This window comes from Pistacia vera, unplaced genomic scaffold (genome assembly GCF_008641045.1).
Source record: "Pistacia vera cultivar Batoury unplaced genomic scaffold, PisVer_v2 Contig775, whole genome shotgun sequence".
NCBI classification, from domain to species: Eukaryota; Viridiplantae; Streptophyta; class Magnoliopsida; order Sapindales; family Anacardiaceae; genus Pistacia; species Pistacia vera.
This window is the reverse complement of record NW_022196640.1, coordinates 31,812-54,757: the sequence shown is the minus strand read 5'-3', so window position 1 is coordinate 54,757 and position 22,946 is coordinate 31,812. Positions and strand designations below refer to the sequence as shown.

The following is a 22,946-nucleotide window of genomic DNA, read 5'->3' as shown; positions in this document are numbered from 1 at the left end:
GTGAGATAACTTCTCTCATACCGGGGAGTGATGAATCCTCTGTCGATCCACAATAGTCTTGATACACTCTTCGATATAGTCAATCACTACCGTATTGATAGCTCTAAATAGAACTACGTTGGGCTAGCGTCAAACTACACCAATCGGTGCATAAGGCACTTCGGTGATCTCAAGTCTAAGGATCACATGCACCACCATTCGTTAGAGGATTTATTCCATAGACACTAGGGTTACCATCCATGTGGAATCCTTTAGTGGGCCAGTCTAGTGAACTTGCCTATAACAAGCACCCATGTGTTGCACCAGGTTGTCGACAAATAACCTTGACAAGTGACATCAGTCACTACCTTTCGACAAGGTCGTTCAACACTATGATAGCCTCACCGTATTATCTGTGTCCTTGGTCAGAATAATACTGGGGCTATGGAAATTTCTAGAATGGCCACCATATGTGATCATAGGGTTCTCTCTATCAAGATTTGAAACACTTGGTACCCTCGTCAGGATTCTACCATCTTAAGGACATATATCAATACATACCATTATGATTTACACGATATAGAATAAAATGTCTTTTATTGATTAATGAACATTATTAAAAGAGTCAATTTTACAATATTTAATTGGCTCTAGGGCAGATACTCTAACATGAATACCCTTTTACAACCCTTACTTTATGAAATTACATTTGCCACCCTGATTTCTCAAATATGGTATTTCTTACAAATATGAAATACCATATTCACCTATTGACTTTAAAAAATTTATAAAAAAGGCTGAAAATATAAAAAATTAAATGAAACATTGTGAAAATTCAAAAAAGAATCTTTAAAAACTAAAATATAAAACATTAAAAGAAAGTCTAAAAAGTTTATAAAAGTTAGAGAGAATTAGAAAACTAAAAATCTGAAACATTGAAAAATAAAAATAATTTATTAAAAAATAAACTAAAATTTGAAAACTTAAAAAAAATCTCGAAATTCAAAAATAATCTTGAAATAAAAATTAAAAATAAAGAAATTATAAAAAATTAAAAGCCAAGTGCCGAAAACGTTGCCCGGTTGTCGACAACCTTGTCCTGGTGCAATTCGGCTTGAATCACACTAGGCAAGTGCGATTTGGCTTGTATCACCCAGGCTAAGTGCATCCAGCCAACAATTTTTTTTTACTACTTTTTCTTTCAAAATTTGACATTTTTTTTTTATTTTTCGGAAGTTTTTATATTTTCCCAAATTTTCAATTTTTTTTCTCTTTTTGGAAATTATAATTTATACATATTATGCAATTTCAAAATTTTCTTTTCAAATTTTATAATTTATGTCTCAAACTTTTAGATTTTTTCAAAATTTCGGAAATTAAATTATTTTTTTCCAATTTGTTACTTTTTTCTATTTTCTAGAAATTATATTTTTATTTAATTTTAAAATTTTTCATTCTTTTATTTTTCACAAGTTAATTTTATTTTTGAGATTAAAAATGGGTGTAATGTTGTGTGTTTTGGAAACTAGGGGTGGCAAATTGTGCATACGATAAAGTTAGGGTGGTGATGTGGCATTCAGTCAGGTTGGAAAAGGACAAAAAAATGGCATAACAGAATTTTTCTTCCTTTTTGACCAATAGTTAATTGATTTGTTAACGTTGTCATTGATTTGGGCGTAACTTGATGGATTTTTGAAAAGTTTGGAGGATGTGAGACTTTTAGGAAAAAGTTATTAGAACAAGGAAAGAGATGAGAGAAGAATTGAGAATTTCATTATGTTTCTTAGCTGAGTTAAAAGAGAATTAGTTACATCATGCTTATATATAAGCTACTAAAATGAACCTAGAGTTTTGGCATGAAACATAGGATTAGAGGCCAGGGCTCCATAAGTCACATTGTCACACCATATCACAAGGGTTTTAGTAGTTGATAGTCCTAATTCAGTGAACACACTATTCAGCCAAGCAATTTCAGTAACTATGTAAGCCAAAGCTCTATATTCAACTTCAATGGATGATAGAGCTACTACTTTTTGTTTGCTAGAGCTTCGTTAAATTAAATTTGGTCCTAAAAAGACACAATACGCACTGGTGAACCTTTTGTCCTCTATATTTCTTCCCCAATCTGCATCAGCATAACATTTAATTTCCAAAGAAGCAGCGGGTGTAAACCTGAATCCATGGTCTTTGGTTCCTTGAATGTACCTTAAGACTCTTTTACAAGCTTGCCAATGAAGATCAGTAGGTGTTTGAAGGAATTGACTTAGTTTATTTATAGTAAAAGTAAGATCAGGTCTTGTTAAGGTAAGATATTGCAATGTCCCTACTGTGCTTCTAAACAAAGTGGGATTAAAGAACAGCTCACTATCACCTAGAAATAACTTTGAACTTGTAGTCATAAGAGTGGAAAATGAATTTACTTCCAGCATTTTGGTTTTAAGCAACAGATCAGTGGCATATTTCGTCTATCTTAAGTGAAGTCGAGCAGCTATTCTTAGAGCCTCCAGACCAAGAAAATACTTGAGAGAACCAAGTGCCCTCAGAGCAAATTGATCATTAAGTTACTGCAGAAGCTTACTCACATAAACCATATCAAACCCAGTTAACAAAATGTCATCAACATACACTAGAACATAGGTTACTTGTGAGTTTTGAAGAAGAATGAACAAGCTGGAATTTGAGACAGAGTTTTTGAAACCTTTGTGTAGAAGAGCTTGTTTGAGCTTGTCAAACCAGGCTCCAGGGTCCTGTTTTAGCCCATAAAGAGTCTTGTTCAATTTGCAGACATGAGAAAAATGTGTGTAATCTTCAAAACCAAGAGGCGGAGTCAAGTACACTACTTCATTCAAGGTGCCATTGAGGAATGCATTATTCAGTATGCACATCAATTTGTTGAATATCCCAATTATGAGTAACTACCAAGGTAAGAATAATTCTAATTGTTGAAGGCTTAATCACTGGACTAAATGTCTCGAAATAATCAAGGCCAGGGGTTTGTTAAAATCCTTTGGCTGCCAACCTATCCTTGTATTTCTATAGAGATCTATCTGCATTGAACTTGACTCTGAAAACCCATTTGTTGCCTACAATGTTCATTTTATTTGAAAAAAGAACAAGAGACCAAGTATTGTTAAAAACCAATGCATCATATTCCCTTTGCATTGCTAATTTCCATCCAGAACTAGACAATGCTTTTTGGACAAAATTTGGTTCTGGCACAACTGATCCATTAAGTATTAAGCTATGCGCTGAACTGATGACTCAGATGGCAGAGAACTCAATTTAGCTTGTTTAGCTCTTGTAATCATGGGATGATTATTACCAGATGTATCTGAAGCACTTGGAATACTAGCAAACTTTGAAGAAGGCAGATCAATTTCAAGAGAACATGATGGTTCTGATGTGGTGGTAGTAGTAGCAAGACAGGGTGCAGTATAAGGAATTTGACATGATGGTTTTAATGTGGTAGTATTAGCAGGGCAGGGTGTAGTGTTAGATGAAGAAGAAATTTGATAGGATGGTTCTAATGTGCAGGGTGCAGTGTTAGATGAAAAAAGAATTTGGTAGGCTGTTAAATCTACTACAATTGTTCCAGGTAAACATGGTTATTGTGATGAATGTAGCTTAGTTTGTATTTGGTAAGGTGATAGAGTGGAAATAGATTGTGGAGAGGGAATACATGTAGGACTGATAAATGGAGAAAAGTTCAAAGTCTTACCACTTGTTGAAAGAGAATCATTAGAAAGGCAAGCCACTGCAGGAGATACAAGTCCAGCTAAGTGATTTGAATGACTGATAGAAACAAAAGGTAAATATTTAGGTGTGGAATGACTTGACTCACATGGTAACACTGAAGCTAGACTGACAGTTGAGAAACCAGATGAGAAAGGAAAATCATTTTCATTAAATTTGACTTGGAGTAACAAAAATTCTGCCATCTGAACTCAAACACTTGTACCCTGTATGAACTAAACTATATCCTACAAAGACACATTTTTTGGAATGAAAACTAAACTTATGTTTGTTAAAAACTCTAAGGAATGGAAAACATGCACATCCAAACACCTTCAAAGTATCATATGAGGGTTAAGGAGATGCATGCTTTAAAACCTTTGTTGGCATTTTATTAATCAGATAAACTATAGTGTCAAAAGCAAGACACCAAAAATGTAATAGCAGGGATGCATGCGCTAATAAGCTTAAGCCTGTTTCTACCACATGCCTATGATTTCTCTCACTCCTCTCATTTTGTTGATGAACATAGGGACATGAGTGTCTAAACTGAATACCCTAACTAGTTAGATAAGGAATTTAGCCTTTATATTTACCTCTTTGGTCTGATTGAATGCATTTGAGTTAATAACCAAATTGTCTTTCACCTAAATGATGAAATTTGATAAAAACAGACCTTACCTCAGCTTTAGTTCTAAGTGGAAAAATTGTTGGAGTATGTGTCCTATAACCAATCTATTATTGTAAAATTGACTCTGTAATAACTGTTTATTTATCAATAAAAGGCATATTCTTCTATATCGTGTTAATCATAGTTATATGTAATGATATATGTCTTTAGGATGGTAGAACCGTGACGAGGGTATCAAGTGTTTCAAATCTTGATAGTGAGAACCTTATGATCACATATGGTGGTCATTCTAGAAATGTTCGTAGCCCTAGTATTATTCTGACCAAGGACACAGATAATACGGTAAGGCTATCATAGTGTTGAATGACCCTATCGAAAGGCAATGACTGATCTCACTTGTCAAGGTTGTTTGCTGACAACTTGGTGCAACGCATGGATGCTTGCTAGAGGCAAGTTTACTAGACAGACCCACCAGAGGATTCCATATGGATGGTAAACCCAGTGTCTATGAAATAAATCCTCTAAGGGATGGTGGTGCATGTGATCCTTAGACTTGAGATCACCGGAGCGCCTTGTGCACCAATTGGTGTAGTTTGACACTAGCCTAATGTAGTTCTATTCAGAGCTATCAATACGGTAGTGATTGGCTACATTGAGAAGTGTATTGAGACTATGGTAGATCGACAAAGGATTCATCAGTCTTGGGTATGGGAGAAGTTATCTCACTAGTTAATTCAGTAAATGGCAATGACATTAAATTTGTGGCCACAGTGGGATTGAGTTGATGCTCAATCCAATTTATTATTCTGGTCATTGATCCATTAACTAAATACAAACACGTTGAGGATATCTGAGGTTGACACTATTTCTGTACCTCAGTCTCGATGAGATAACAGATGATGAAAGGATAGGATTGCATGGTAACCATACCATTGACAGGTTGCTGTTTCGCTAAATCCGAATCTATCGAGTGGCCATGATGCCTTGCTAGAGGCTAATCTTGGTCTGTGTTTAGTGAGACGATTAATTGGTGTTAATCGCGATACTACACACTACCGATATGAAGAGGAGCCTACAGGTCATACACATATAAGATAATTTAAGAATCAATTTGTGAGAAGGGTATTTTCGTCTTTTAGGATGAAATGGTATTTTGGTAATCTCACAGTGCAATTAAATTTGCTGAGGTTGTTGCCTGTATTTAATTGTAATATTAAAATTAAATTAGTGATATTATATTTAAATATATCTTTATATATATATATATTTAAATGAATTATGATTATTAATTAAATGTTAATATATTATTATTTATTAATTGATTTTAATTATAATAATAATTAATTAATTAAAATATCATAAAGGGTGTGTTTGGTTGCAAGGGTGAACTAGGGTTGGGGACCATGGCTATTCCTAAGTGGAGTATGGTTTTAATTGTTGCACAATATAAGTGAACCTTAAAATTAAAACATAATAGAATTATTCATTCAAGAAACACCCTAGCCACCCTATCTCTCTCTCTCTCACGTTTCACTCTTGAGTGAAAAGGGAAAAAAAAAAAAATCTTCTTTCTTGATTCTTGAAGCGCTTTGATTGTTCTAGCAAAATAATCAAGGGTTCTGCGGATTGTCTTCGTGTGGATTTCCATGAGTGCGATCCTACTTTGGATTGATTAGCGAAGAATCATGTGAACAGTGTGGATGAACAGTAGTTGGTGAATAGTGCTATGAACAGTGTTCGTGAGCGTAATCAGAGATATTCGGAGGAGCCTCCAAACGTGTGTAAGCATTCTGAATCCTTGTATGGATTTTCTATATTGTTGTAATGCAAAACTTGTAAACATTATAATCTGTACCCAGATTTGGGATTAAAGCATATGATCAATTTTTATTTGTTTTAAAACTGTGTTTTTTCGCTACATAAACTCGATCACATGCTAACAAAAATCCATGTAAACCTACTGAAATCATCTAAGAATTGGACATAATATCTTAACCCTTCAGTAAAGAGATAGGTGTAGGACCCCATATGTCACTATGTATAAGTTCAAGAGGAAAAGCTACCCTAGAGGATGACCTAGGGAAGCTAGTTTGATGCATTTTTCCTAGTTGGCAAGCATCACAGAAATCAACGAGTTTCAAACTTAAGTTTCTTTGCAAAGAACTCATGATATGGTGATATACTTTGATATATGGGTAGCCTAATCTTTGATGCCAAATTAAAGAGCTAGCATTATTACTAACAGTTAAAGCACATGTTGAAAAAAAGATATCTTAGTTGGTTTAATTACTCTTGGAAGCACAATCACACATCAATTTATCAGTATGCTGGATGATTGATGTGAGTTCAGGGCACAACAAGAATTATCATTATCATGTACACATCCAGAATTTAAGATACCATTATCTTGAGCAGATTGATTTACAACAAAATCACAATTAAGACTATCATCATGTTCATGTTGCACATCATCATTTAAAGAAACTATAGAAATGTCTTTGTATTTATTGCATTAAGATGAAGTACAAGTTGTAACATGTTTGATATCAAAATTAGGATTAATATGAGAAAGGTTATTGTGATTGATATTATTGGAAGTATTACTAGAACAGGACAATGATAAAGATCTTAAGGATCCATTTGACTGACATTTAGAGGCATGAGACAGTACAAAGTTTCTAGAATGTGTACTCTATGGAAATTTTTCTTATGAAGAATGAGTGGACAAGTTTGGAGGTATCACCAGCTGGTATAGCCCTACTTTAAGATCTCCTTACAGTAGCACAGTCCTAGTAACTTTGTCCTTTACAACACAACAGTTAGAGTTAAACTCAACAACCACATTGTTACCCTTTGTGAATTTAGAAAAACTTAACAAGTTTTTGGTAATTTTAGGCACACACAAAATATTCTTAAGATATAGACATTTAGATTGTAAATTGTTGGGCAAAGAGGAGTTACCAATATGAGAAATGTGTAACAACTCAACACTACCTACTTGTAACTAATCTGACCCTTCATAAGACTTGCTAACATTCAACTGAGTAAGATTAACCATGATGTGATCTGTTGCCTCAGGTGTAGTTGATTTTGCAAAGGGAACAGACAGTGGTGCATACTGTTGTGGATGCAAAGCAAGATGTGCTTGAGGACCGGCTTGGGAACTAGAGGATAATTGTTGACTTGGAAGACTAGCATAAGTAGGCTATCTTGAGTAAGAAAATGGGCTAGCCAACTAAGTAGATTGATTAGCTAGCTAAGTGAGTAAACTATCCAAAGTTATTAAAATGTTGTTGTGTGGATAGAGAGGAGCCTGTATGTGTATTAAACAATGAAAGTGCAAACTATAAGAAATGACCAACTGATGTAGCTGTTGTTAGAGTAGGTGCCCTAGAGCCAACCAATTATTGTAAAATTGACTCAGTAATAAATGTTTATTTATCAATAAAAGGCATATTCTTCTATATCGTGTATGTAATGATATATGTCCTTAAGATTGTAGAACCGTGACGAGGGTATCAAGTGTTTCAAATCTTGATAGTAAGAACCCTATGATCACATATGGTGGCCATTCTAGAAACGTCTGTAGCCCTAGTATTATTTTGACCAAGGACACAAATAATACGGTAAGGCTATTATAGTGTTGAACGACCCTGTCGAAAGGCAGTGATTGATCTCACTTGTCAAGGTTGTTTGCCGACAACCTGGTGCAACACATGGGTGATTACTAGAGGCAAGTTCATTGGACAGACCCACCAGAGAATTCCATATGGATGGTAACCCTAGTGTCTATGGAATAAATCCTCTAACGGATGGTGGTGCATGTAATCCTTAGACTTGAGATCACCGGAGCATCTTGTGCACCAATTGGTGTAGTTTGACACTAACCCAACATAGTTTTATTCAGAGATATCAATACAGTAGTGATTGGCTACATTGAGAATTGTATCGAGACTATGGTGGATCGACAAAGGATTCATCACTCCTAGGCACGGGAGAAGTTATCTTACTGGGTAATTCAATAAATGGCAATGACACTAAATCTGTGGCCACAGTGGGATTGAGTTGATGCTCAATCCAATTTAATATTCTTGTCATTGGTTCAGTAACTGAATACAAACATGTCGAGGATATCTGAGGTTGACACTATTTTTGTACCTCAGTCTCGATGAGATAACAGTTGATGAAAGGATTTGATTGCACGATAACCAAATCGTTGACAGGCTACAGTTTCGCTGAATCTGAATCTATTGGGTAGCCATGATGCCTTGCTAGAAGCCAATCTTGGTATGTGTGTAGTGAGACGATTAATTGGTGTTAATCGCGATACTACTCACTGCCGATATGATAAGGAGCCTACGAGGTCACACACTTAGAAAAAAATTTAAGAATCAATTTGTGAGAAGGGTATTTTAGTCTTTCAGGACAAAATGGTATTTTGGTAATCTTACAGTGCAATTAAATTTGCTGAGGTTGTTGCCTGTATTTAATTGTAATATTAAAATTAAATTAGTGATATTATATTTAAATATATCTCTGTATATATTTAAATGAATTATGATTATTAATTAAATGTTAATATATTATTATTTATTAATTGATTTTAATTATAATAATAATTAATTAATTAAAATACCATAAAGGGTGTGTTTGGTTGCAAGGGTGAACTAGGGTTGGAGCCCATGGCTATTCCTAAGTGGAATAGGGTTTTAATTGTTGCACTTTATAGGTGCAACTTAAAATTAAAACATAATAGAATTATTCATTCAAGAAAAACCCTAGCCACCCTATCTCTCTCTCTTTCTCTCTCAAGAAGAAAACTTTTTTTGCTCTTCTTTCTTGATTCTTGAAGCCCTTGATTATTCTAGCAAAAAATAATCAAGGGTTCTGCAGATTATCTTCGTGTGGACTTCCGTGAGTGCGATCCTACTTTGGATTGATTGGCAAAAGATCACGTGAATAGTAGATGGTGAACAGTAATTGTGAAGAGTAGACGGTGAACAGTAACTATGAATAGTACCATGAATAGTGTTCCTGTCCAAAATCATAGATATTCGAAGGAGCCTCCAAACGTACGTAAGTATTCTAATCCTTGAATGGATTTACTTTATACAGATTTTTGTTTATAAACATGTAAACTGTATAATCTATACTCGAATCTAGGCAAAGAAAGGTAATTAATTTACCGATTGAATTTTTTTTTTTCCGCTGCGTATGATAGATCAATTACTTACATGTTGTGTGGCAGTAAACATCCAGTTCAAGCCCAACAAAAGCCCGAGAATCCCAGTTCGGACATCACGTCAAGAAAGTTGCAAAAACAGTCTGCCCAGGACAAGTGTTAGCTCGCGACGGACTGGCCAGATGTCAATAACTTTCACGATTAATATGACACCAGGTGAACCTACTAAACCACATGATCGCCACATGCTATACATGGAGCTGCCTCCTTAACCAACAAGCCTTTTCTGACAAACCCGAGTTAATCACAGCAACGATAGGGATTAAGTGTAATAATTCCCTGATGCATTCAATTTCCCAAAACCTATCAGACAAATAAGTAATCATTCCGCTAACGTATCTCCACTAATGACTGCCATTACACCCCCTATAAATACCAAACTGAAACCCTAAAAAGGGGGCCCAAAAAATACTAAGAAAAAGAGAGAAGAGAGCAATCAATCCCACTTTCTCTCGCTCTTCCATATATTCACTCCTCCCAAAAAAAATCAATGGATGTAGGCTTTGTTTATGATTCACCCGAACCACTTTAAAAAACTCATGTCTATACTGTCGCTATTAGCTAACGTCACCATCTACTCCGATCTTTTCTTAACTACTCACATCTATCCTTGCTAACTCCCTAGAGTCACGCATACATCTTGCTCGATTCCAACGCAATCAACAGAGCATATATGGTTGATCTTGCCTCGATATTCTGGTCACTACAGATTTTCGCATCAATAATTATCATCCTTGCAAATGTAAGCTGAGTTTCACTTATTGTATTACATTAAGAAATATGTCATAACATTGCCTCAGTTAAAGACATAAGTAGCCAATTCAATCAAGTCTTTTGCATAGACTAAAATTGGGATTTACCTTAATTATATCAGCTTCACTAGTGTTTGATGATTTGACTCTGGCAATTGTGTTGGACATAGCCTTTCTCCATTGATGAATGCTTCAAGATCATTAGATCTAACACTAGAGAGATTTTGAGGTCTTCAAAATGCATAGTTAGATCTACTCAATTTTATACCAACTGGAACAAGTGTAAATGAAGATGAAACAAGTTGGATAAGACTAAAATTGGTTAGTGTATCATTTGTTGGCTTATTGAATTTTGTATATGTTTATGCAGAAGTGTTTGATGAAATTTCGTTTCTATTTGGTTGCATAGAAAGTGAAGGAAAATCTGCCATATTGACATTATTCATAGAGTTCTAATACCATAAAGAACTTCAGAAAAACAGAGGAGAAAAAATAGCACTTTTTGGTTTTTCATTCAATGTGACTAAAATCATAGATTACATAGCTTTACATAGCTTTACATAGCTTATATACTTTTGTGAACTAGTATAGTTGTATTAGGTCACACTACATCCCTATGTTTGCCAAAATCTCTACTTTGATGACTTGAAACTTGTTATTCCTCATTGAGACAAACAACACAACAACATTATCTAAATAAATTGCCTAATTTTATTAATGGGTTGTGAATTAATTTTGAGCTTTAGCTAAGAATTGTATCTGTCATACATGACTCTACAACATAAAAGAAGTTCTAAACTTATAGACAAGTCATGAAACTTTAGATAATGTCATCTTTAGGTAAATATGAAACTAAATTATGTGTGGTAGAAATTGATAAGTACTCTTTATTCATTATTGTATAATTACAAACAAACAAACAAACAAAATTATTTATCTTTAGGGCATAATCCTAGCAGGTGTGTGTTAAACAAGATTGTTGACTCTACCATAAAACTTGATTATGTCATTGCTACAGATGTTGTGTGGCTCTGTAAGTAGTTCCTAATATAGAACAACCCTAATTCACTAAAAATTTTAATTATTTCTCTCATTGTGTTTCACTTTCTATGGCTTCTAGGTTTGCCAAATATACACTTACGATATTTTTCAAAAAAATTATAAAATGTACAATAATTGAGAGAGACTAGTCTATGTGTGTTAAAATGTGAAGCCATAAACGGTGTTGCATGACTTAATCCCATGCGCTGCCGTTTTGAGTGCTATCCGCTTTTCTGTTTTAATCTTGGTCGTCTCTTTGTGTGAAGATCCAATGGCTACCATCCTCTCATTTAGTCAACATATAAAAGTAGCCAATTCTTCATTGCGTGAACAGTTTTTTGGCTTTCTTCTTCGTGTATTTTTGCTCTCTGCTATGTTCTTTTACTTAGCACTATTTGTGTAATTCTTGGGCGATTTCTTGGTGAATTGTGTAGAAAAGGTTGTGCTTCTTTTTTTGGTTAAGAGGAGTGGGTTAGATTTCTCTTAGGATTTGTAAGGATTACTATGAATGGGTGCTTCTAATAGTGATTTAGAGTGATTTCAGAGTTCTTGAGAGCTTGTAATCTGTAAGAACTTTCTTGATAAATAGTGCAGCGGGCCTCAGTGTTCTAGAGCTCAACGTGGACATAGCTTGTTCGAATCTTGAACAAGTGAACCACAGTAATTGTTTGTATCTTTGATTCTTCTTTGATCTTGTATGTGTGATTGAATTGGCAGTAGTTTTAAAGTGTGAGTTGGTCTGAAATTGCAACAGTGGTATCAGAGCTTTGGTTTTAGGGTTTATCGATTTCTAGGTTTTCTGATTTGGGAAATTCTTGATCCTAGAGTTTGTTAAAATTGGGGGTTTCATGTTTTAACAATTCTTGGGGAGTCAAGGGCTCTAGAAATCATCAATCAGGTTCTTGATTTGGGAAATTTTTGATTTTAGGGTTTGTTAAATTGGGGTTTCTTGATTTAACGGGTTTAATCAAAAATTCACACAATGACTACCACCACTCACATCGAAATCACCCAGTATGATGGGAAAATTGATTTTAACAGTTGGAAAAAGAAGATGAAGGCTCTCTTGTCTCACAATAAGTGGGAATTACACTAGAGAAAGATTCAACAAAATGGCCAAATGAGAAGCTGAAAAAGAAGGTTGAGATTGATGAGGAGGTGTATAATCTCATCATCCTGAACCTATCAGACAGCGTTCTACAGAAGGCAGGTGGCCTGGAGAATCCAATTGCCTTGTGTGGTAAACTCAAAACTTTATTTGCATTACAACATGCCCCTAATTTAGCTTTTTTAAAGGGTTCTTTGTTTGCATATAAAATGGATGTCAATAAATCTTTAGATGATAATCTAGATGAGTTCCTAAAAATGACACTAATTCTCAAAGGCACTGACCAAGAATTAGGAGACTCTAGCTTAGCGATGATCTTATTAAATTCCCTGCCTGAGGACTATTTTGCTGTAAAAAATGCATTGCAATATAGTGGGATTGTCCCTAATGTTGATCTAATTGTGGCTGGTTTGAAATCTAGGAAGTTAGAACTGAAAACTTAGAAGCGAAATGGCAATAACTTGTTTGTAAAAGGTAGGACTGATGCTGGTCAATTAGGAAAAGAGGCTGGAAGAGGGTTTCAACATAATCCTGGGTTTAAGAATAAAAAGAAGGGTAAAGGTAACAATAAGCCTAAATCAGAAACTAGTAAATGCTTTTACTGTAATAAAACTGGGCATCTTAAAAAGAATTGCTATGATTGAATTAAGAAATAGAAGCAGACTACTATTGAAAGCAATCTAGCATGTAATAGTTATAGCATTGAACTTGTTGAAGCTCTTATTGTTTCAAACTCTGTTAGTGCTAAGGAATGGGTCTTAGATTCAGGGTGTTCTTTCCACATGAGATCCAAATAAGGACTGGTTTCAAGATCTTAAACGTGATGAGAATGAAACTATTTTTATGGGTAATAATCACTCATGTAAGGTCCAGGGAGTTGGTAGCATTGCCATCAAGCTAAATGATGGCAAAGTAATTAAACTAACCAATGTAAGATACATACCTAAACTAAAACATAACCTGGTATCTTTAGGGACACTTGATAAGGCTGGATGTTATTATAAGGCTCAGAATGGTTATATAGTATTGTACAAGAATAATCATGTATTGCTTAAAGGGATTAAGAAAAATGGGATGTACATACTATGTGGGCATTACTGTGATAACTCTTTTAATACTGCTCTATTTACTACTAACATGTCTGCTGCAGAGAAATAGCATTTGAGGATGAGCCATATAGGCCAAAAAGGTATGAACATTCTTAGACAACAGGGGTGTTTTGGGAATGATACTGTCATTGACCTGGAATTTTTTGAAACATGTGTGTTGGGTAAACAACATAGGATGAGTTTCCCAAAAGGAACTCATCAGGCCACTAGGTGCTTAGAATACCTACATGTGGATTGTGGGGTCCTAAAAGGGTTAGGTCTCATGGTGGGAACTCATACTTCATGTCCATTGTAGATGACTTCAGTATGAAGGTTTGGGTGTATCTTCTAAGGTCTAAGGATGAAGCCTTTACCTAGTTTAAAGGCTGAAAAATTCTGGTGGAAAACCAAAGTGAAAATAGAGTTAAGGCCCTCAGGACTGACAATGGTTTAGAGTTTTGTAACTCTGAATTTGATACCTACTGTAGTGACCTAAGGATCCTAAGGCATAGAATAGTTAGGAGAACCCCTCAGTAGAATAGGGTTGCAGAGAGAATGAATAGAACATTATTGGAAAAGGTTAAGTGTCTCCTATTCACCTCAAGGCTACCTAAAACCTTTTGGGGAGAAGCCCTAAATACTACTGCCTACCTTATAAATAAAAGCCCCTCTAATGCTATAGAATTCCAGTGTCCTGAAGAGAGATAGTCTGGTAGGAAGCCTAGTCTCAACCACTTAAGGGTATTTGGGCGTGTTGCCTGTGCACACACAAATGATGGGAAGTTAGACCCAATGTCTCTTAGATGTGTGTTTCTAGGATACCAAGAAGAGACAAAAAAGTATAAGCTTTGGGAAAGAGAAGCACCAGGGGTAAGTGTCATAATTAGCAAGGATGTGGTCTTCAATGAACATGTTTTTCCTTGTAAATCTTCTAACTCCACTGCATGTACCTCTAATAGTGAGACTAAAATTTGAACCAAACTGATACCACCCAAATTGAGGTGGAGTCAACGATGTACCAAACTGACCTGACTAATTCTAATGATGAAACTGGACCTGCAGAGCTGCCACAACCTACAAGTTCACTCAAGGCACTAAAGATGAAGAAATAGAGCCTGAAGGAGGGCCTTAACAAGCTAATCTTGCTCAATATCAGCTTGCAAGTGATAGGATCAAACGTGAAATCAAACCCCTGCAAGATACAGCTATGCAAACCTGATTTACACGGCATTAATGGCTAGGGTTGAAATCCAAAGAGCTGAACCAGCCACCTATGAAGAAGCTATAAGCTCAAAGGATAGCAAGCAATGGTTGGCTACCATGAGTGAAGAAATGCACTCTTTAAAGGTAAATAGAACCTGGTCACTGGTTCAAAAACCTAAAAATCAGAAGTGTGAAGAATGTAGATGGTTGTTCAAGCTAAAGGAAGGGATAAATTAGTCTGACCCTGTAAGATACAAGGCCAGGTTAGTTGCAAAGGGCTACACACAAAGAGAAGGTATTGATTTTAATGAGATATTTTCTCCTGAAGTTAAATTTAAAACAATTAGGTTAATGTTGTCTATAGTTGCTCACTATGATTTAGAACTAGAACAATTAGATGTTAAGACTCCATTCTTTCATGGTGAGTTAGAAGAAACTATATACATGAGTCAACCTATTGGTTTTATAGATAAACATATGTCTGAACATGTGTGCTTGCTGCATAAATCCCTATATGGTCTTAAACAATCCCCTAGGCAATGGTATAAACGATTTAACTGTTTTATCGTTGGGATTGGGTTTACTAGGAGTAAATATGACAATTGCTTTTATTTTGCACTTACTAATGACATGCCTATATATTTGCTTTTGTATGTTGATGACATGTTGTTAATATGTGAGTCTAAGTCCAAAATAAATGAGTTAAAGGCAAAGTTGAGTACTGAATTTGATATGAAGGACTTAGGATGTGCGAAGAGGATTCTAGGAATGGTGATAGAGAGAAATAGGAAACTAAATAAGCTGAAAATTCACCAAAAGCCATATTTATAGAAACTTACATCCAAGTTTGGAATGACTAACTCTAGAGTTGTTTCTATACCCTTCGCAAGTCACTTTGTACTCAGCAAAGTGCAATGTCCTAAAACAGATTATGAACTGATAAAAATGGAAAACATTCCCTATACTAATGTAATAGGCTCAACAATGTATGTTATGATTAGTACAAGACCAGACCTAGCATTTGCTATTTCTTTACTAAGTAGATACATGTCTAATCCTGGAATTGAGCATTGGGTTGCTTTGGAATGGCTCTTAAGATACATAAACAGTTCTGTGCATGTTGGTTTGGATTATTGCAAAAGAAATATTGCACTTGATCTGGTTGGGTATGTAGATTCTGATTTTGCAGGTGACAGAGATACTAGAAAATCTACTACAGCATATTATTTTACTCTTGGTGGGAATTATGTGAGCTGGAAGTCACAATTACAGCCCCTGGTTGCTTTATCCACAACCGAGGCTGAATATATGGCTGTAACTAATACGTTTAAGGAAGCAAATTGGTTGCAAGGTATTTTGAAAGAGGCTAACCTATTGGAAGGGCTTGTGACTGTATATTCTGACAGTCAAAGCGTCATCCACCTATGTAAAAATCCAGTATATCATGAGAGGACTAAACACGTGGATGTGAGGTTCCATTTTGTGAGAGATCGATCTCATCTCAAGAGGCCAATTGAACCTGCGAAAGATCCCAACCGAGGAGAATCCAGATAACATGGGGACTAAGGTGGTGACTGCCACTAAGTTCAAGCATTATTTGGACTTAATTCACATCAAATAAGGTAATGGAGCTAAGAAGGAACATTGAAGATGCTTGTTGCACTAATGGATACCGTTCAGAAATGGTGTGTTGGCTTCAAGGTGGAGATTGTTAAAATGTAAAGCCATAAATGGTGCCGCATGACTTAATCCCATGCGCTGCCGTTTTGAGTGATATCCCCTTTTCTGTTTTAATCCTGGCCATCTATTTGTGTGAAGATCCAATGGCTGCCATCCTCTCATTTAGTCAACATATAAAAACAGCCAATTCTTCATTGCGTGAACAGTTTTTTGGCTTTCTTCTTCGTGTATTTTTACTCTCTATTGTGCTCTTTTACTTAGCACTATTTGTGTAATTCTTGGGCAATTTCTTGGTGAATTGTGTAGAAAAGGTTGTGTTTCCTTTTTTGGTTAACAGGGGTGGGTTAGATTTCTCTTAGGATTTGTAAAGATTACTGTAAATGGGTGCTTGTAATAGTGATTTGAGAGTTCTTGAGAGCTTGTAATCTAAAAGAACTTTCTTGATACATAGTGCAATGGGCCTCAGTGTTTTGGAGCTCAACGTGGACGTAGCTTGTTCGAATCTTGAACAAGTGAACCACGGTAATTGTTTGTGTCTTTTATTCTTCTTTGATCTTGTGTGTGTGATTGAATTGGCAGTAGTTTTAGAGTGTGATTTGGTCCGAAATCACAACAATGTGTGTAAAGATCAAGCCATTGGATTCAAGATAATGACGTAACGCCCACACCTTTGATTTCAAAAACAGAGAATATTCAAAAGGACTTTCATTCTCTAGAACTGAAGAGGGCAATCTATTGATTAAGTATAGGGTAGTAAGCACTTGGAAAAAGAAGAGAGATATGATCGATATTTTGTTTATTAATTTAATGTAGAGTAATGTTACACATACAAAATTGGATTCTAACTTTGTATCCCAACCCTCGTGACAGTTGAGTTTACAAATTAACATTTTACTTACCCCAATCATCCTATACTTAAGGAGATCTTGCTAAATCAAATATCACATGAGTTAGGATACAAATTTAATATCCCAATTTTATATGTATAGCATTATTGTTTAATTTAATGGTAAATTTAGAGGAAAGATTCACAATGTGGTTAAATTTTGTAACTCACTTTCATAGTTGACCACTTGTTGCCACTAAAGGAGTTGACTCTTACCGCCACTAAAATAAGTGGGCGAAGAACCAAATCTTAATTAATCTATTGAGTATTGACTAAAAGGATTGTTGAAAGTAATAATAATAGCACTTTGAATGTTCAATAACTTATCTTAATTTCCTCTTTCATGAGCATCGAAGTTGCAGGAATATGATACCTTTTTTTTATTTACATTGATGATTTGTTTTTGAGTTATAGAAAATTGCGTGATCATTGCATTAAGCAGTGAATTACCGAACATATTAGAGAAAAGATATCCACTGTAACGAGTGGATTTCTTTTTATATATTTGTAGATAATTTACTATTGTTCTAATTAACCTAATAAATAATTAAATTCGGGTCAACTTAAAAAAATTGAAGAAATATTATTTTTCCTTCTGCACTATGATATATATATATATATATATAGCTCTTCATATACTCAAAACCATAAAGAAAATATGTCTTATATATAACTTAAATAATTCAAAATTTCAATATTAATCTTCTAAAGGAAGACACCCATTAACATATATTAAGTAAAGAAACTCTATGTTGATATATCCTTTACATTATATATTTACATCCACATTTAGAAATTATGTTTCTTAAAAAACATATATCACAAGTTCATGGAATAATATGTAACAAAATTTTCAACGATGGATATAATGTTATGTTTTCAAATCAATTGAAATTAAGTTGAAAGGAGTTTGGAGAGCATCAACCACCACACTAGTTGCTTCTTCACTAAAATCAAGAAAGCTATGAAAAAGCCATTATACATGATTTAATATATATTCTTGTTGCTTAATTAAACATCCAATCAATCATGTAAAGCCACTGAGAGCAAAGCAAAAGGTACGGAGGAGGAAGAAGCACAAATTCTTCTCTTTCAATAAGGATGGAGGAGAGGCTATACACGTGAGAAAGCATTCAAAAGTTGCCTTTATCACATTGAAAATAATAAGAAATTATTTCCATTAGCGGCTTCCAAGTTCCAAACTCTTGTGTTGCCTTTCTGCGTAATATATAAACTTGAGTGGGTTAAGCAAAGAACCGTGCAGCAATTAGTTCATCAACCCATCTCTTATTATCTAAATAAAAAACTCTCTTTGTAAATAGCTTGATTGATTAGTTCCTCAGTTTGAGGGAGCTTGAGGACTTAAATAATGCAGGTAAGAAGCTCATGCTTCCACAAATTTTTGTTATTTGGTTATTGACTAGGTAGAAGACTGAGTAAGTAGATTTCGGTCTGCTTATTTAATTAACTTGTGGAATGACGATGGGCTTCGTTAATTTTGTCTTTTAGTATGGTTAATTAATTAAACTTATATGCATTTGACGATGAATTTGCTCATGCAAGGCTTGAAGTCATGTTGATGTGCTAATTAATTTGTTGATCTAATACTACCATTTTCTTTTCCTTATTTACCTCACACATTTTGATCAATATTTCTACATTTGTCGCATAATGCACTAGCTAGCATCAAGAGTGAATTATGATGGGATATAAATATTAAATATTTGTTTGGAGTCTTACTAGTTAATAATCTCCTACAATCCTTTAAATTTGATATAGAAGAGTGTTAACAGTCTCTCATATTAAAAAATATATACATTAATGTTAGTATAAATGGGAAGAAGGAAAGAGAAGAACTGCTGACAACTGTTATACCTGGGGCTATCGCTAACATTGCTCTTTGATGTAGTATTGTTTCTAATCTTTAAAATAATATATTCAAAGATAAACACTACTAATGGGCCGTTCACTTTAGGATGTCTAGGCTTGACCCATTATGAATTGGGGAAGATGGGTAGATTGGGCCTTCCTTGAAACTTTTGGAGTTACATTTTCGTGGCCAGTCTGGCCTATTTGATACCTCTCTTCGGTTTTTCATCTTGGAGTTTTGGTTGACTGACTTGACTTGAGTATGTTCATGGTTTTTTCTAAAAAAGTAGTAATGGGGTATTATTTTTTTTGCCGAAATATCTACTCTAATTGGCTCTTTGTATTGTGCCTGTAGTTTATTCTTTTTAACTACCACTAGTTCTTGAACCGTTATAAATACCCTTTCCCTCCCTCATTTCTTCATATCTTGCATTGCGCCTCTGCTTCCCAACTTTCCTCTCTCTCCCCCATTGTGTGTTTGAAGTTAGGTAGTCATACAACTTTTACATACCCAACTCTCTTTACTCTCCCAACTTCTTGCTCATTCATTTTCAGTTCTCATTTTGCTTCAAAACACAACTCATTTCCTCTTTCTTTGACACAAGATGGGTGAGAACGCTGCTACCATGAACCACCCCCAACACCACCACCACCACTTCAACCACCAAGTCTTCGACATCTCCATTGATGTGCCTACTCAAAACGGCTCCAAATGCTTTGATGATGATGGCCGCCTCAAACGAACTGGTAACTCAATTTCCCTTCTCTGTTTTCCTCACTTTAAACTTCATTTTAACCAAATTATTGCCATGTTTAGGGACCATATGGACTGCAAGTTCCCACATAATCACTGCTGTGATCGGCTCCGGAGTGCTGTCGTTGGCATGGGCTATAGCTCAACTTGGTTGGGTCGCCGGTCCTGCTGTCATGTTCTTGTTCTCTTTTGTTACTTACTACACTTCATCTCTTCTCACTGACTGCTATCGGACTGGTGACCCCGTTTCCGGCAAAAGAAACTACATTTACACGGACGCCGTTCACTCTATTCTTGGTATATTTTTCTGGCAACTTCTTCACAAACTTGTTTGATATTATTTCGTCTTGATTTTCTTTTACTCAGCTAATAATCTTTTATGTTATCCGGATAGGTGGAGCAAAAGTCAAGGCTTGCGGGATGGTTCAGTATTTGAATCTTTTTGGTATTGCCATTGGATATACCATTGCAGCATCTATAAGCATGATGTGAGTGTTATTCTTTTAAGATGGCTATTGTATGTCTGGGAATCTTTGGTTAATTGTTTTGTTGTTTCAATTCAATTGGCAGGGCAATCAAAAGGTCTAACTGTTTCCACGAGAGTGGTGGAAAGAACCCGTGTCATTTGTCAAGCAATCCATATATGATCTTGTTTGGAATCATGGAAATTTTCCTTTCTCAGATCCCAGATTTTGATCAAATATGGTGGCTCTCAATTGTGGCTGCAGTTATGTCTTTTACTTACTCTTCCATTGGTCTTGGCCTCGGCATTACCCAAGTCGCAGGTTTGATTTGCTTATTTAATCTAATCAAATTTCAAATTTCCTAAAGTTTAATGTTTACTGAGCTCTACGGAAGCTGAGTCTATCATTTTGTTGTGTAAATTATCAGCAAACGGAGTTATTAAGGGTAGTCTCACGGGAATAAGCATTGGAACTGTAACGCAAACGCAAAAGATATGGAGAAGTTTCCAAGCTCTTGGGGACATCGCCTTTGCATACTCATATTCAGTCATCCTAATTGAAATTCAGGTACAAAATTTTGGATATTTTTATCCAGCAAAAGAAAATATACAATTGGCAAAGCTATGAATGACTAAAAATTTTACACTTAATTCTGACAGGACACAGTAAAATCCCCACCAGCAGAATCAAAAACAATGAAGGCGGCAGCCAAATTAAGCATTGCCGTCACAACAGCTTTCTATATGCTTTGTGGATGCATGGGCTATGCCGCTTTTGGTGACTTTGCCCCTGGAAATCTCCTCACTGGTTTTGGCTTTTATAACCCATTTTGGCTTCTTGATATCGCCAACGCCGCCATTGTGGTCCACCTAGTTGGCGCATATCAAGTATTTTGCCAGCCAATATTTGCCTTTATTGAAAAACAAGCAACACAAAGATGGCCCGAAAATTACTTCATCACAAAAGAATTCAAAATCCCAATTCCAGGCTCGAGTGCTCCATTCAAACTTAACCTCTTTAGATTGGTCTGGAGAACGTGTTTTGTGATCTTGACAACAATTATATCAATGTTGCTTCCATTCTTCAATGACGTTGTTGGAATTCTTGGGGCACTTGGGTTTTGGCCTTTAACGGTTTATTTTCCAGTGGAGATGTATATTGCACAAAAGAAGATACCCAAATGGAGCACAAGATGGATATGTCTCCAAATTTTGAGCATGGCTTGCCTGGTACTGTCGATTGTGGCTGGTGCCGGTTCCATTGCTGGTGTGATGCTTGACCTTAAGGTTTACAAGCCATTCAAAACAAGCTATTAATTGATTAAATCCACGGCTTATAAATATATATATATATCTTTTTACCAGGTTAAGTTTTCAATTGTTGTAAGAAAAAGCAAAGGCCTAAAGGGGGTGCTGTTTAATTTGGTGTGCGGTTCATTTATAGTTTTAACTTTAGTTGGATTTGTTGTCGTTTTAGTAATTGTTGTTTCAACTTTCAAGAGTCAAAAAGGATAACTTGGGATGTAAATTATGCAATGTGTATTCCAGTATATGGATCTCTATTAGTTTCTTTCCAATTTTTCTTAATATTTGTTGCCAGAATTTATGTTTACTAGATCATGCTTTATCTTTGAATTAATGACACGTTGGGAATCGCAATAATCTTAATGAATTTTTCGCTGATTTTATCCATTAGTAAAAAGTGCTTTGGAATAACAAAAACTATGTAATTAATTAATAAGTTGTTGGGACTCTTAATTGCTCTAAAAATATAGAATAATTTACAAATTCAATATAAAATTTTTTAGAATAATATTATACCTACAAAGACTTTATGCAATGTTTTTTTTACAAAGTAACGTGTCTATTATAATTGAATTAATTAATACAAGAATTCAATTTAATAAACTCAAATAATGATAGTAAATGATATAATAATATATGAATGATTTTGTATAGAGTCTTTTTAAATTTATTGTAGTCTTTATCACTTTTATATATATACAAACTAATTTGTGAAACCAATTCAAAGGAAAAAATATGATGATAAAAGGTATTATCAAATCAATTTTTGTATAAATATGGATAATTTATATGTAAAGCGCTACTAAAAAATATGAATTAACCAACATTCATCACATACCAATAATCATTAATTTGTTCAAGGTTTAGGTTTATTTTAAATAACGAAATACCTCAACGCAAAGATGAAACTAAGATTTAATATCAGGAGGCAAGAAATATTCTATTTGTCTTTTTTAGTTTTTACTCTTTACTTGAATTCTAATTGATAAAAAAAAAAAAATTGATTAATAAAATGGCTATCGTCTTAAACAAACAAAACCTTATTTATTTAATAAATAATTGAAAAAAATAGTTTTATCTTTAAAATAGTGTAGTGAATAAATCATACTAAACTAAAAAAAAAAAATTAATAAAAGTTTTGAGTGAGGTTAGTAATCCCCACTTGCCGCAACATGAGTCTGTCGTCAGCCTGTGAACAAGCAATACTTCTCTT

The 22,946-nt window shown here is 34.8% G+C and overlaps 2 protein-coding genes across 2 annotated transcripts; both read left to right on the top strand.

The window, feature by feature from the left end:
- Nucleotides 1-15,721: 15,721 nt before the first annotated feature.
- LOC116116449 (secreted RxLR effector protein 161-like) lies at nucleotides 15,722-16,330 on the top strand. The gene has a single exon (XM_031402511.1). The coding sequence runs from the start codon at nucleotides 15,722-15,724 to the stop codon at nucleotides 16,328-16,330; it is 609 nt and encodes a 202-aa protein (XP_031258371.1).
- Nucleotides 16,331-19,659: 3,329 nt separating this feature from the next.
- Nucleotides 19,660-21,959, top strand: LOC116116452 (amino acid permease 4-like). Its single transcript, XM_031402517.1, has 6 exons — nucleotides 19,660-19,958; nucleotides 20,029-20,262; nucleotides 20,360-20,453; nucleotides 20,536-20,750; nucleotides 20,857-20,996; nucleotides 21,089-21,959. Exons 1-6 carry the CDS (start codon nucleotides 19,817-19,819, stop codon nucleotides 21,743-21,745), a joined length of 1,482 nt encoding a protein of 493 aa, XP_031258377.1. The 5' UTR covers nucleotides 19,660-19,816; the 3' UTR covers nucleotides 21,746-21,959.
- Nucleotides 21,960-22,946: the final 987 nt, after the last annotated feature.

Bases quoted from the DNA above. Each gene is read 5' to 3' on its own strand.
- LOC116116449 (XM_031402511.1), top strand. From the start codon at position 15,722: ATGGAAAACATTCCCTATACTAATGTAATAGGCTCAACAATGTATGTT.
- LOC116116452 (XM_031402517.1), top strand. From the start codon at position 19,817: ATGGGTGAGAACGCTGCTACCATGAACCACCCCCAACACCACCACCAC. The intron at 20,263-20,359 runs GTATATTTTTCT...TTATCCGGATAG, and splicing joins CGCCGTTCACTCTATTCTTG to GTGGAGCAAAAGTCAAGGCT. The intron at 20,454-20,535 runs GTGAGTGTTATT...TTCAATTGGCAG, and splicing joins GCAGCATCTATAAGCATGAT to GGCAATCAAAAGGTCTAACT.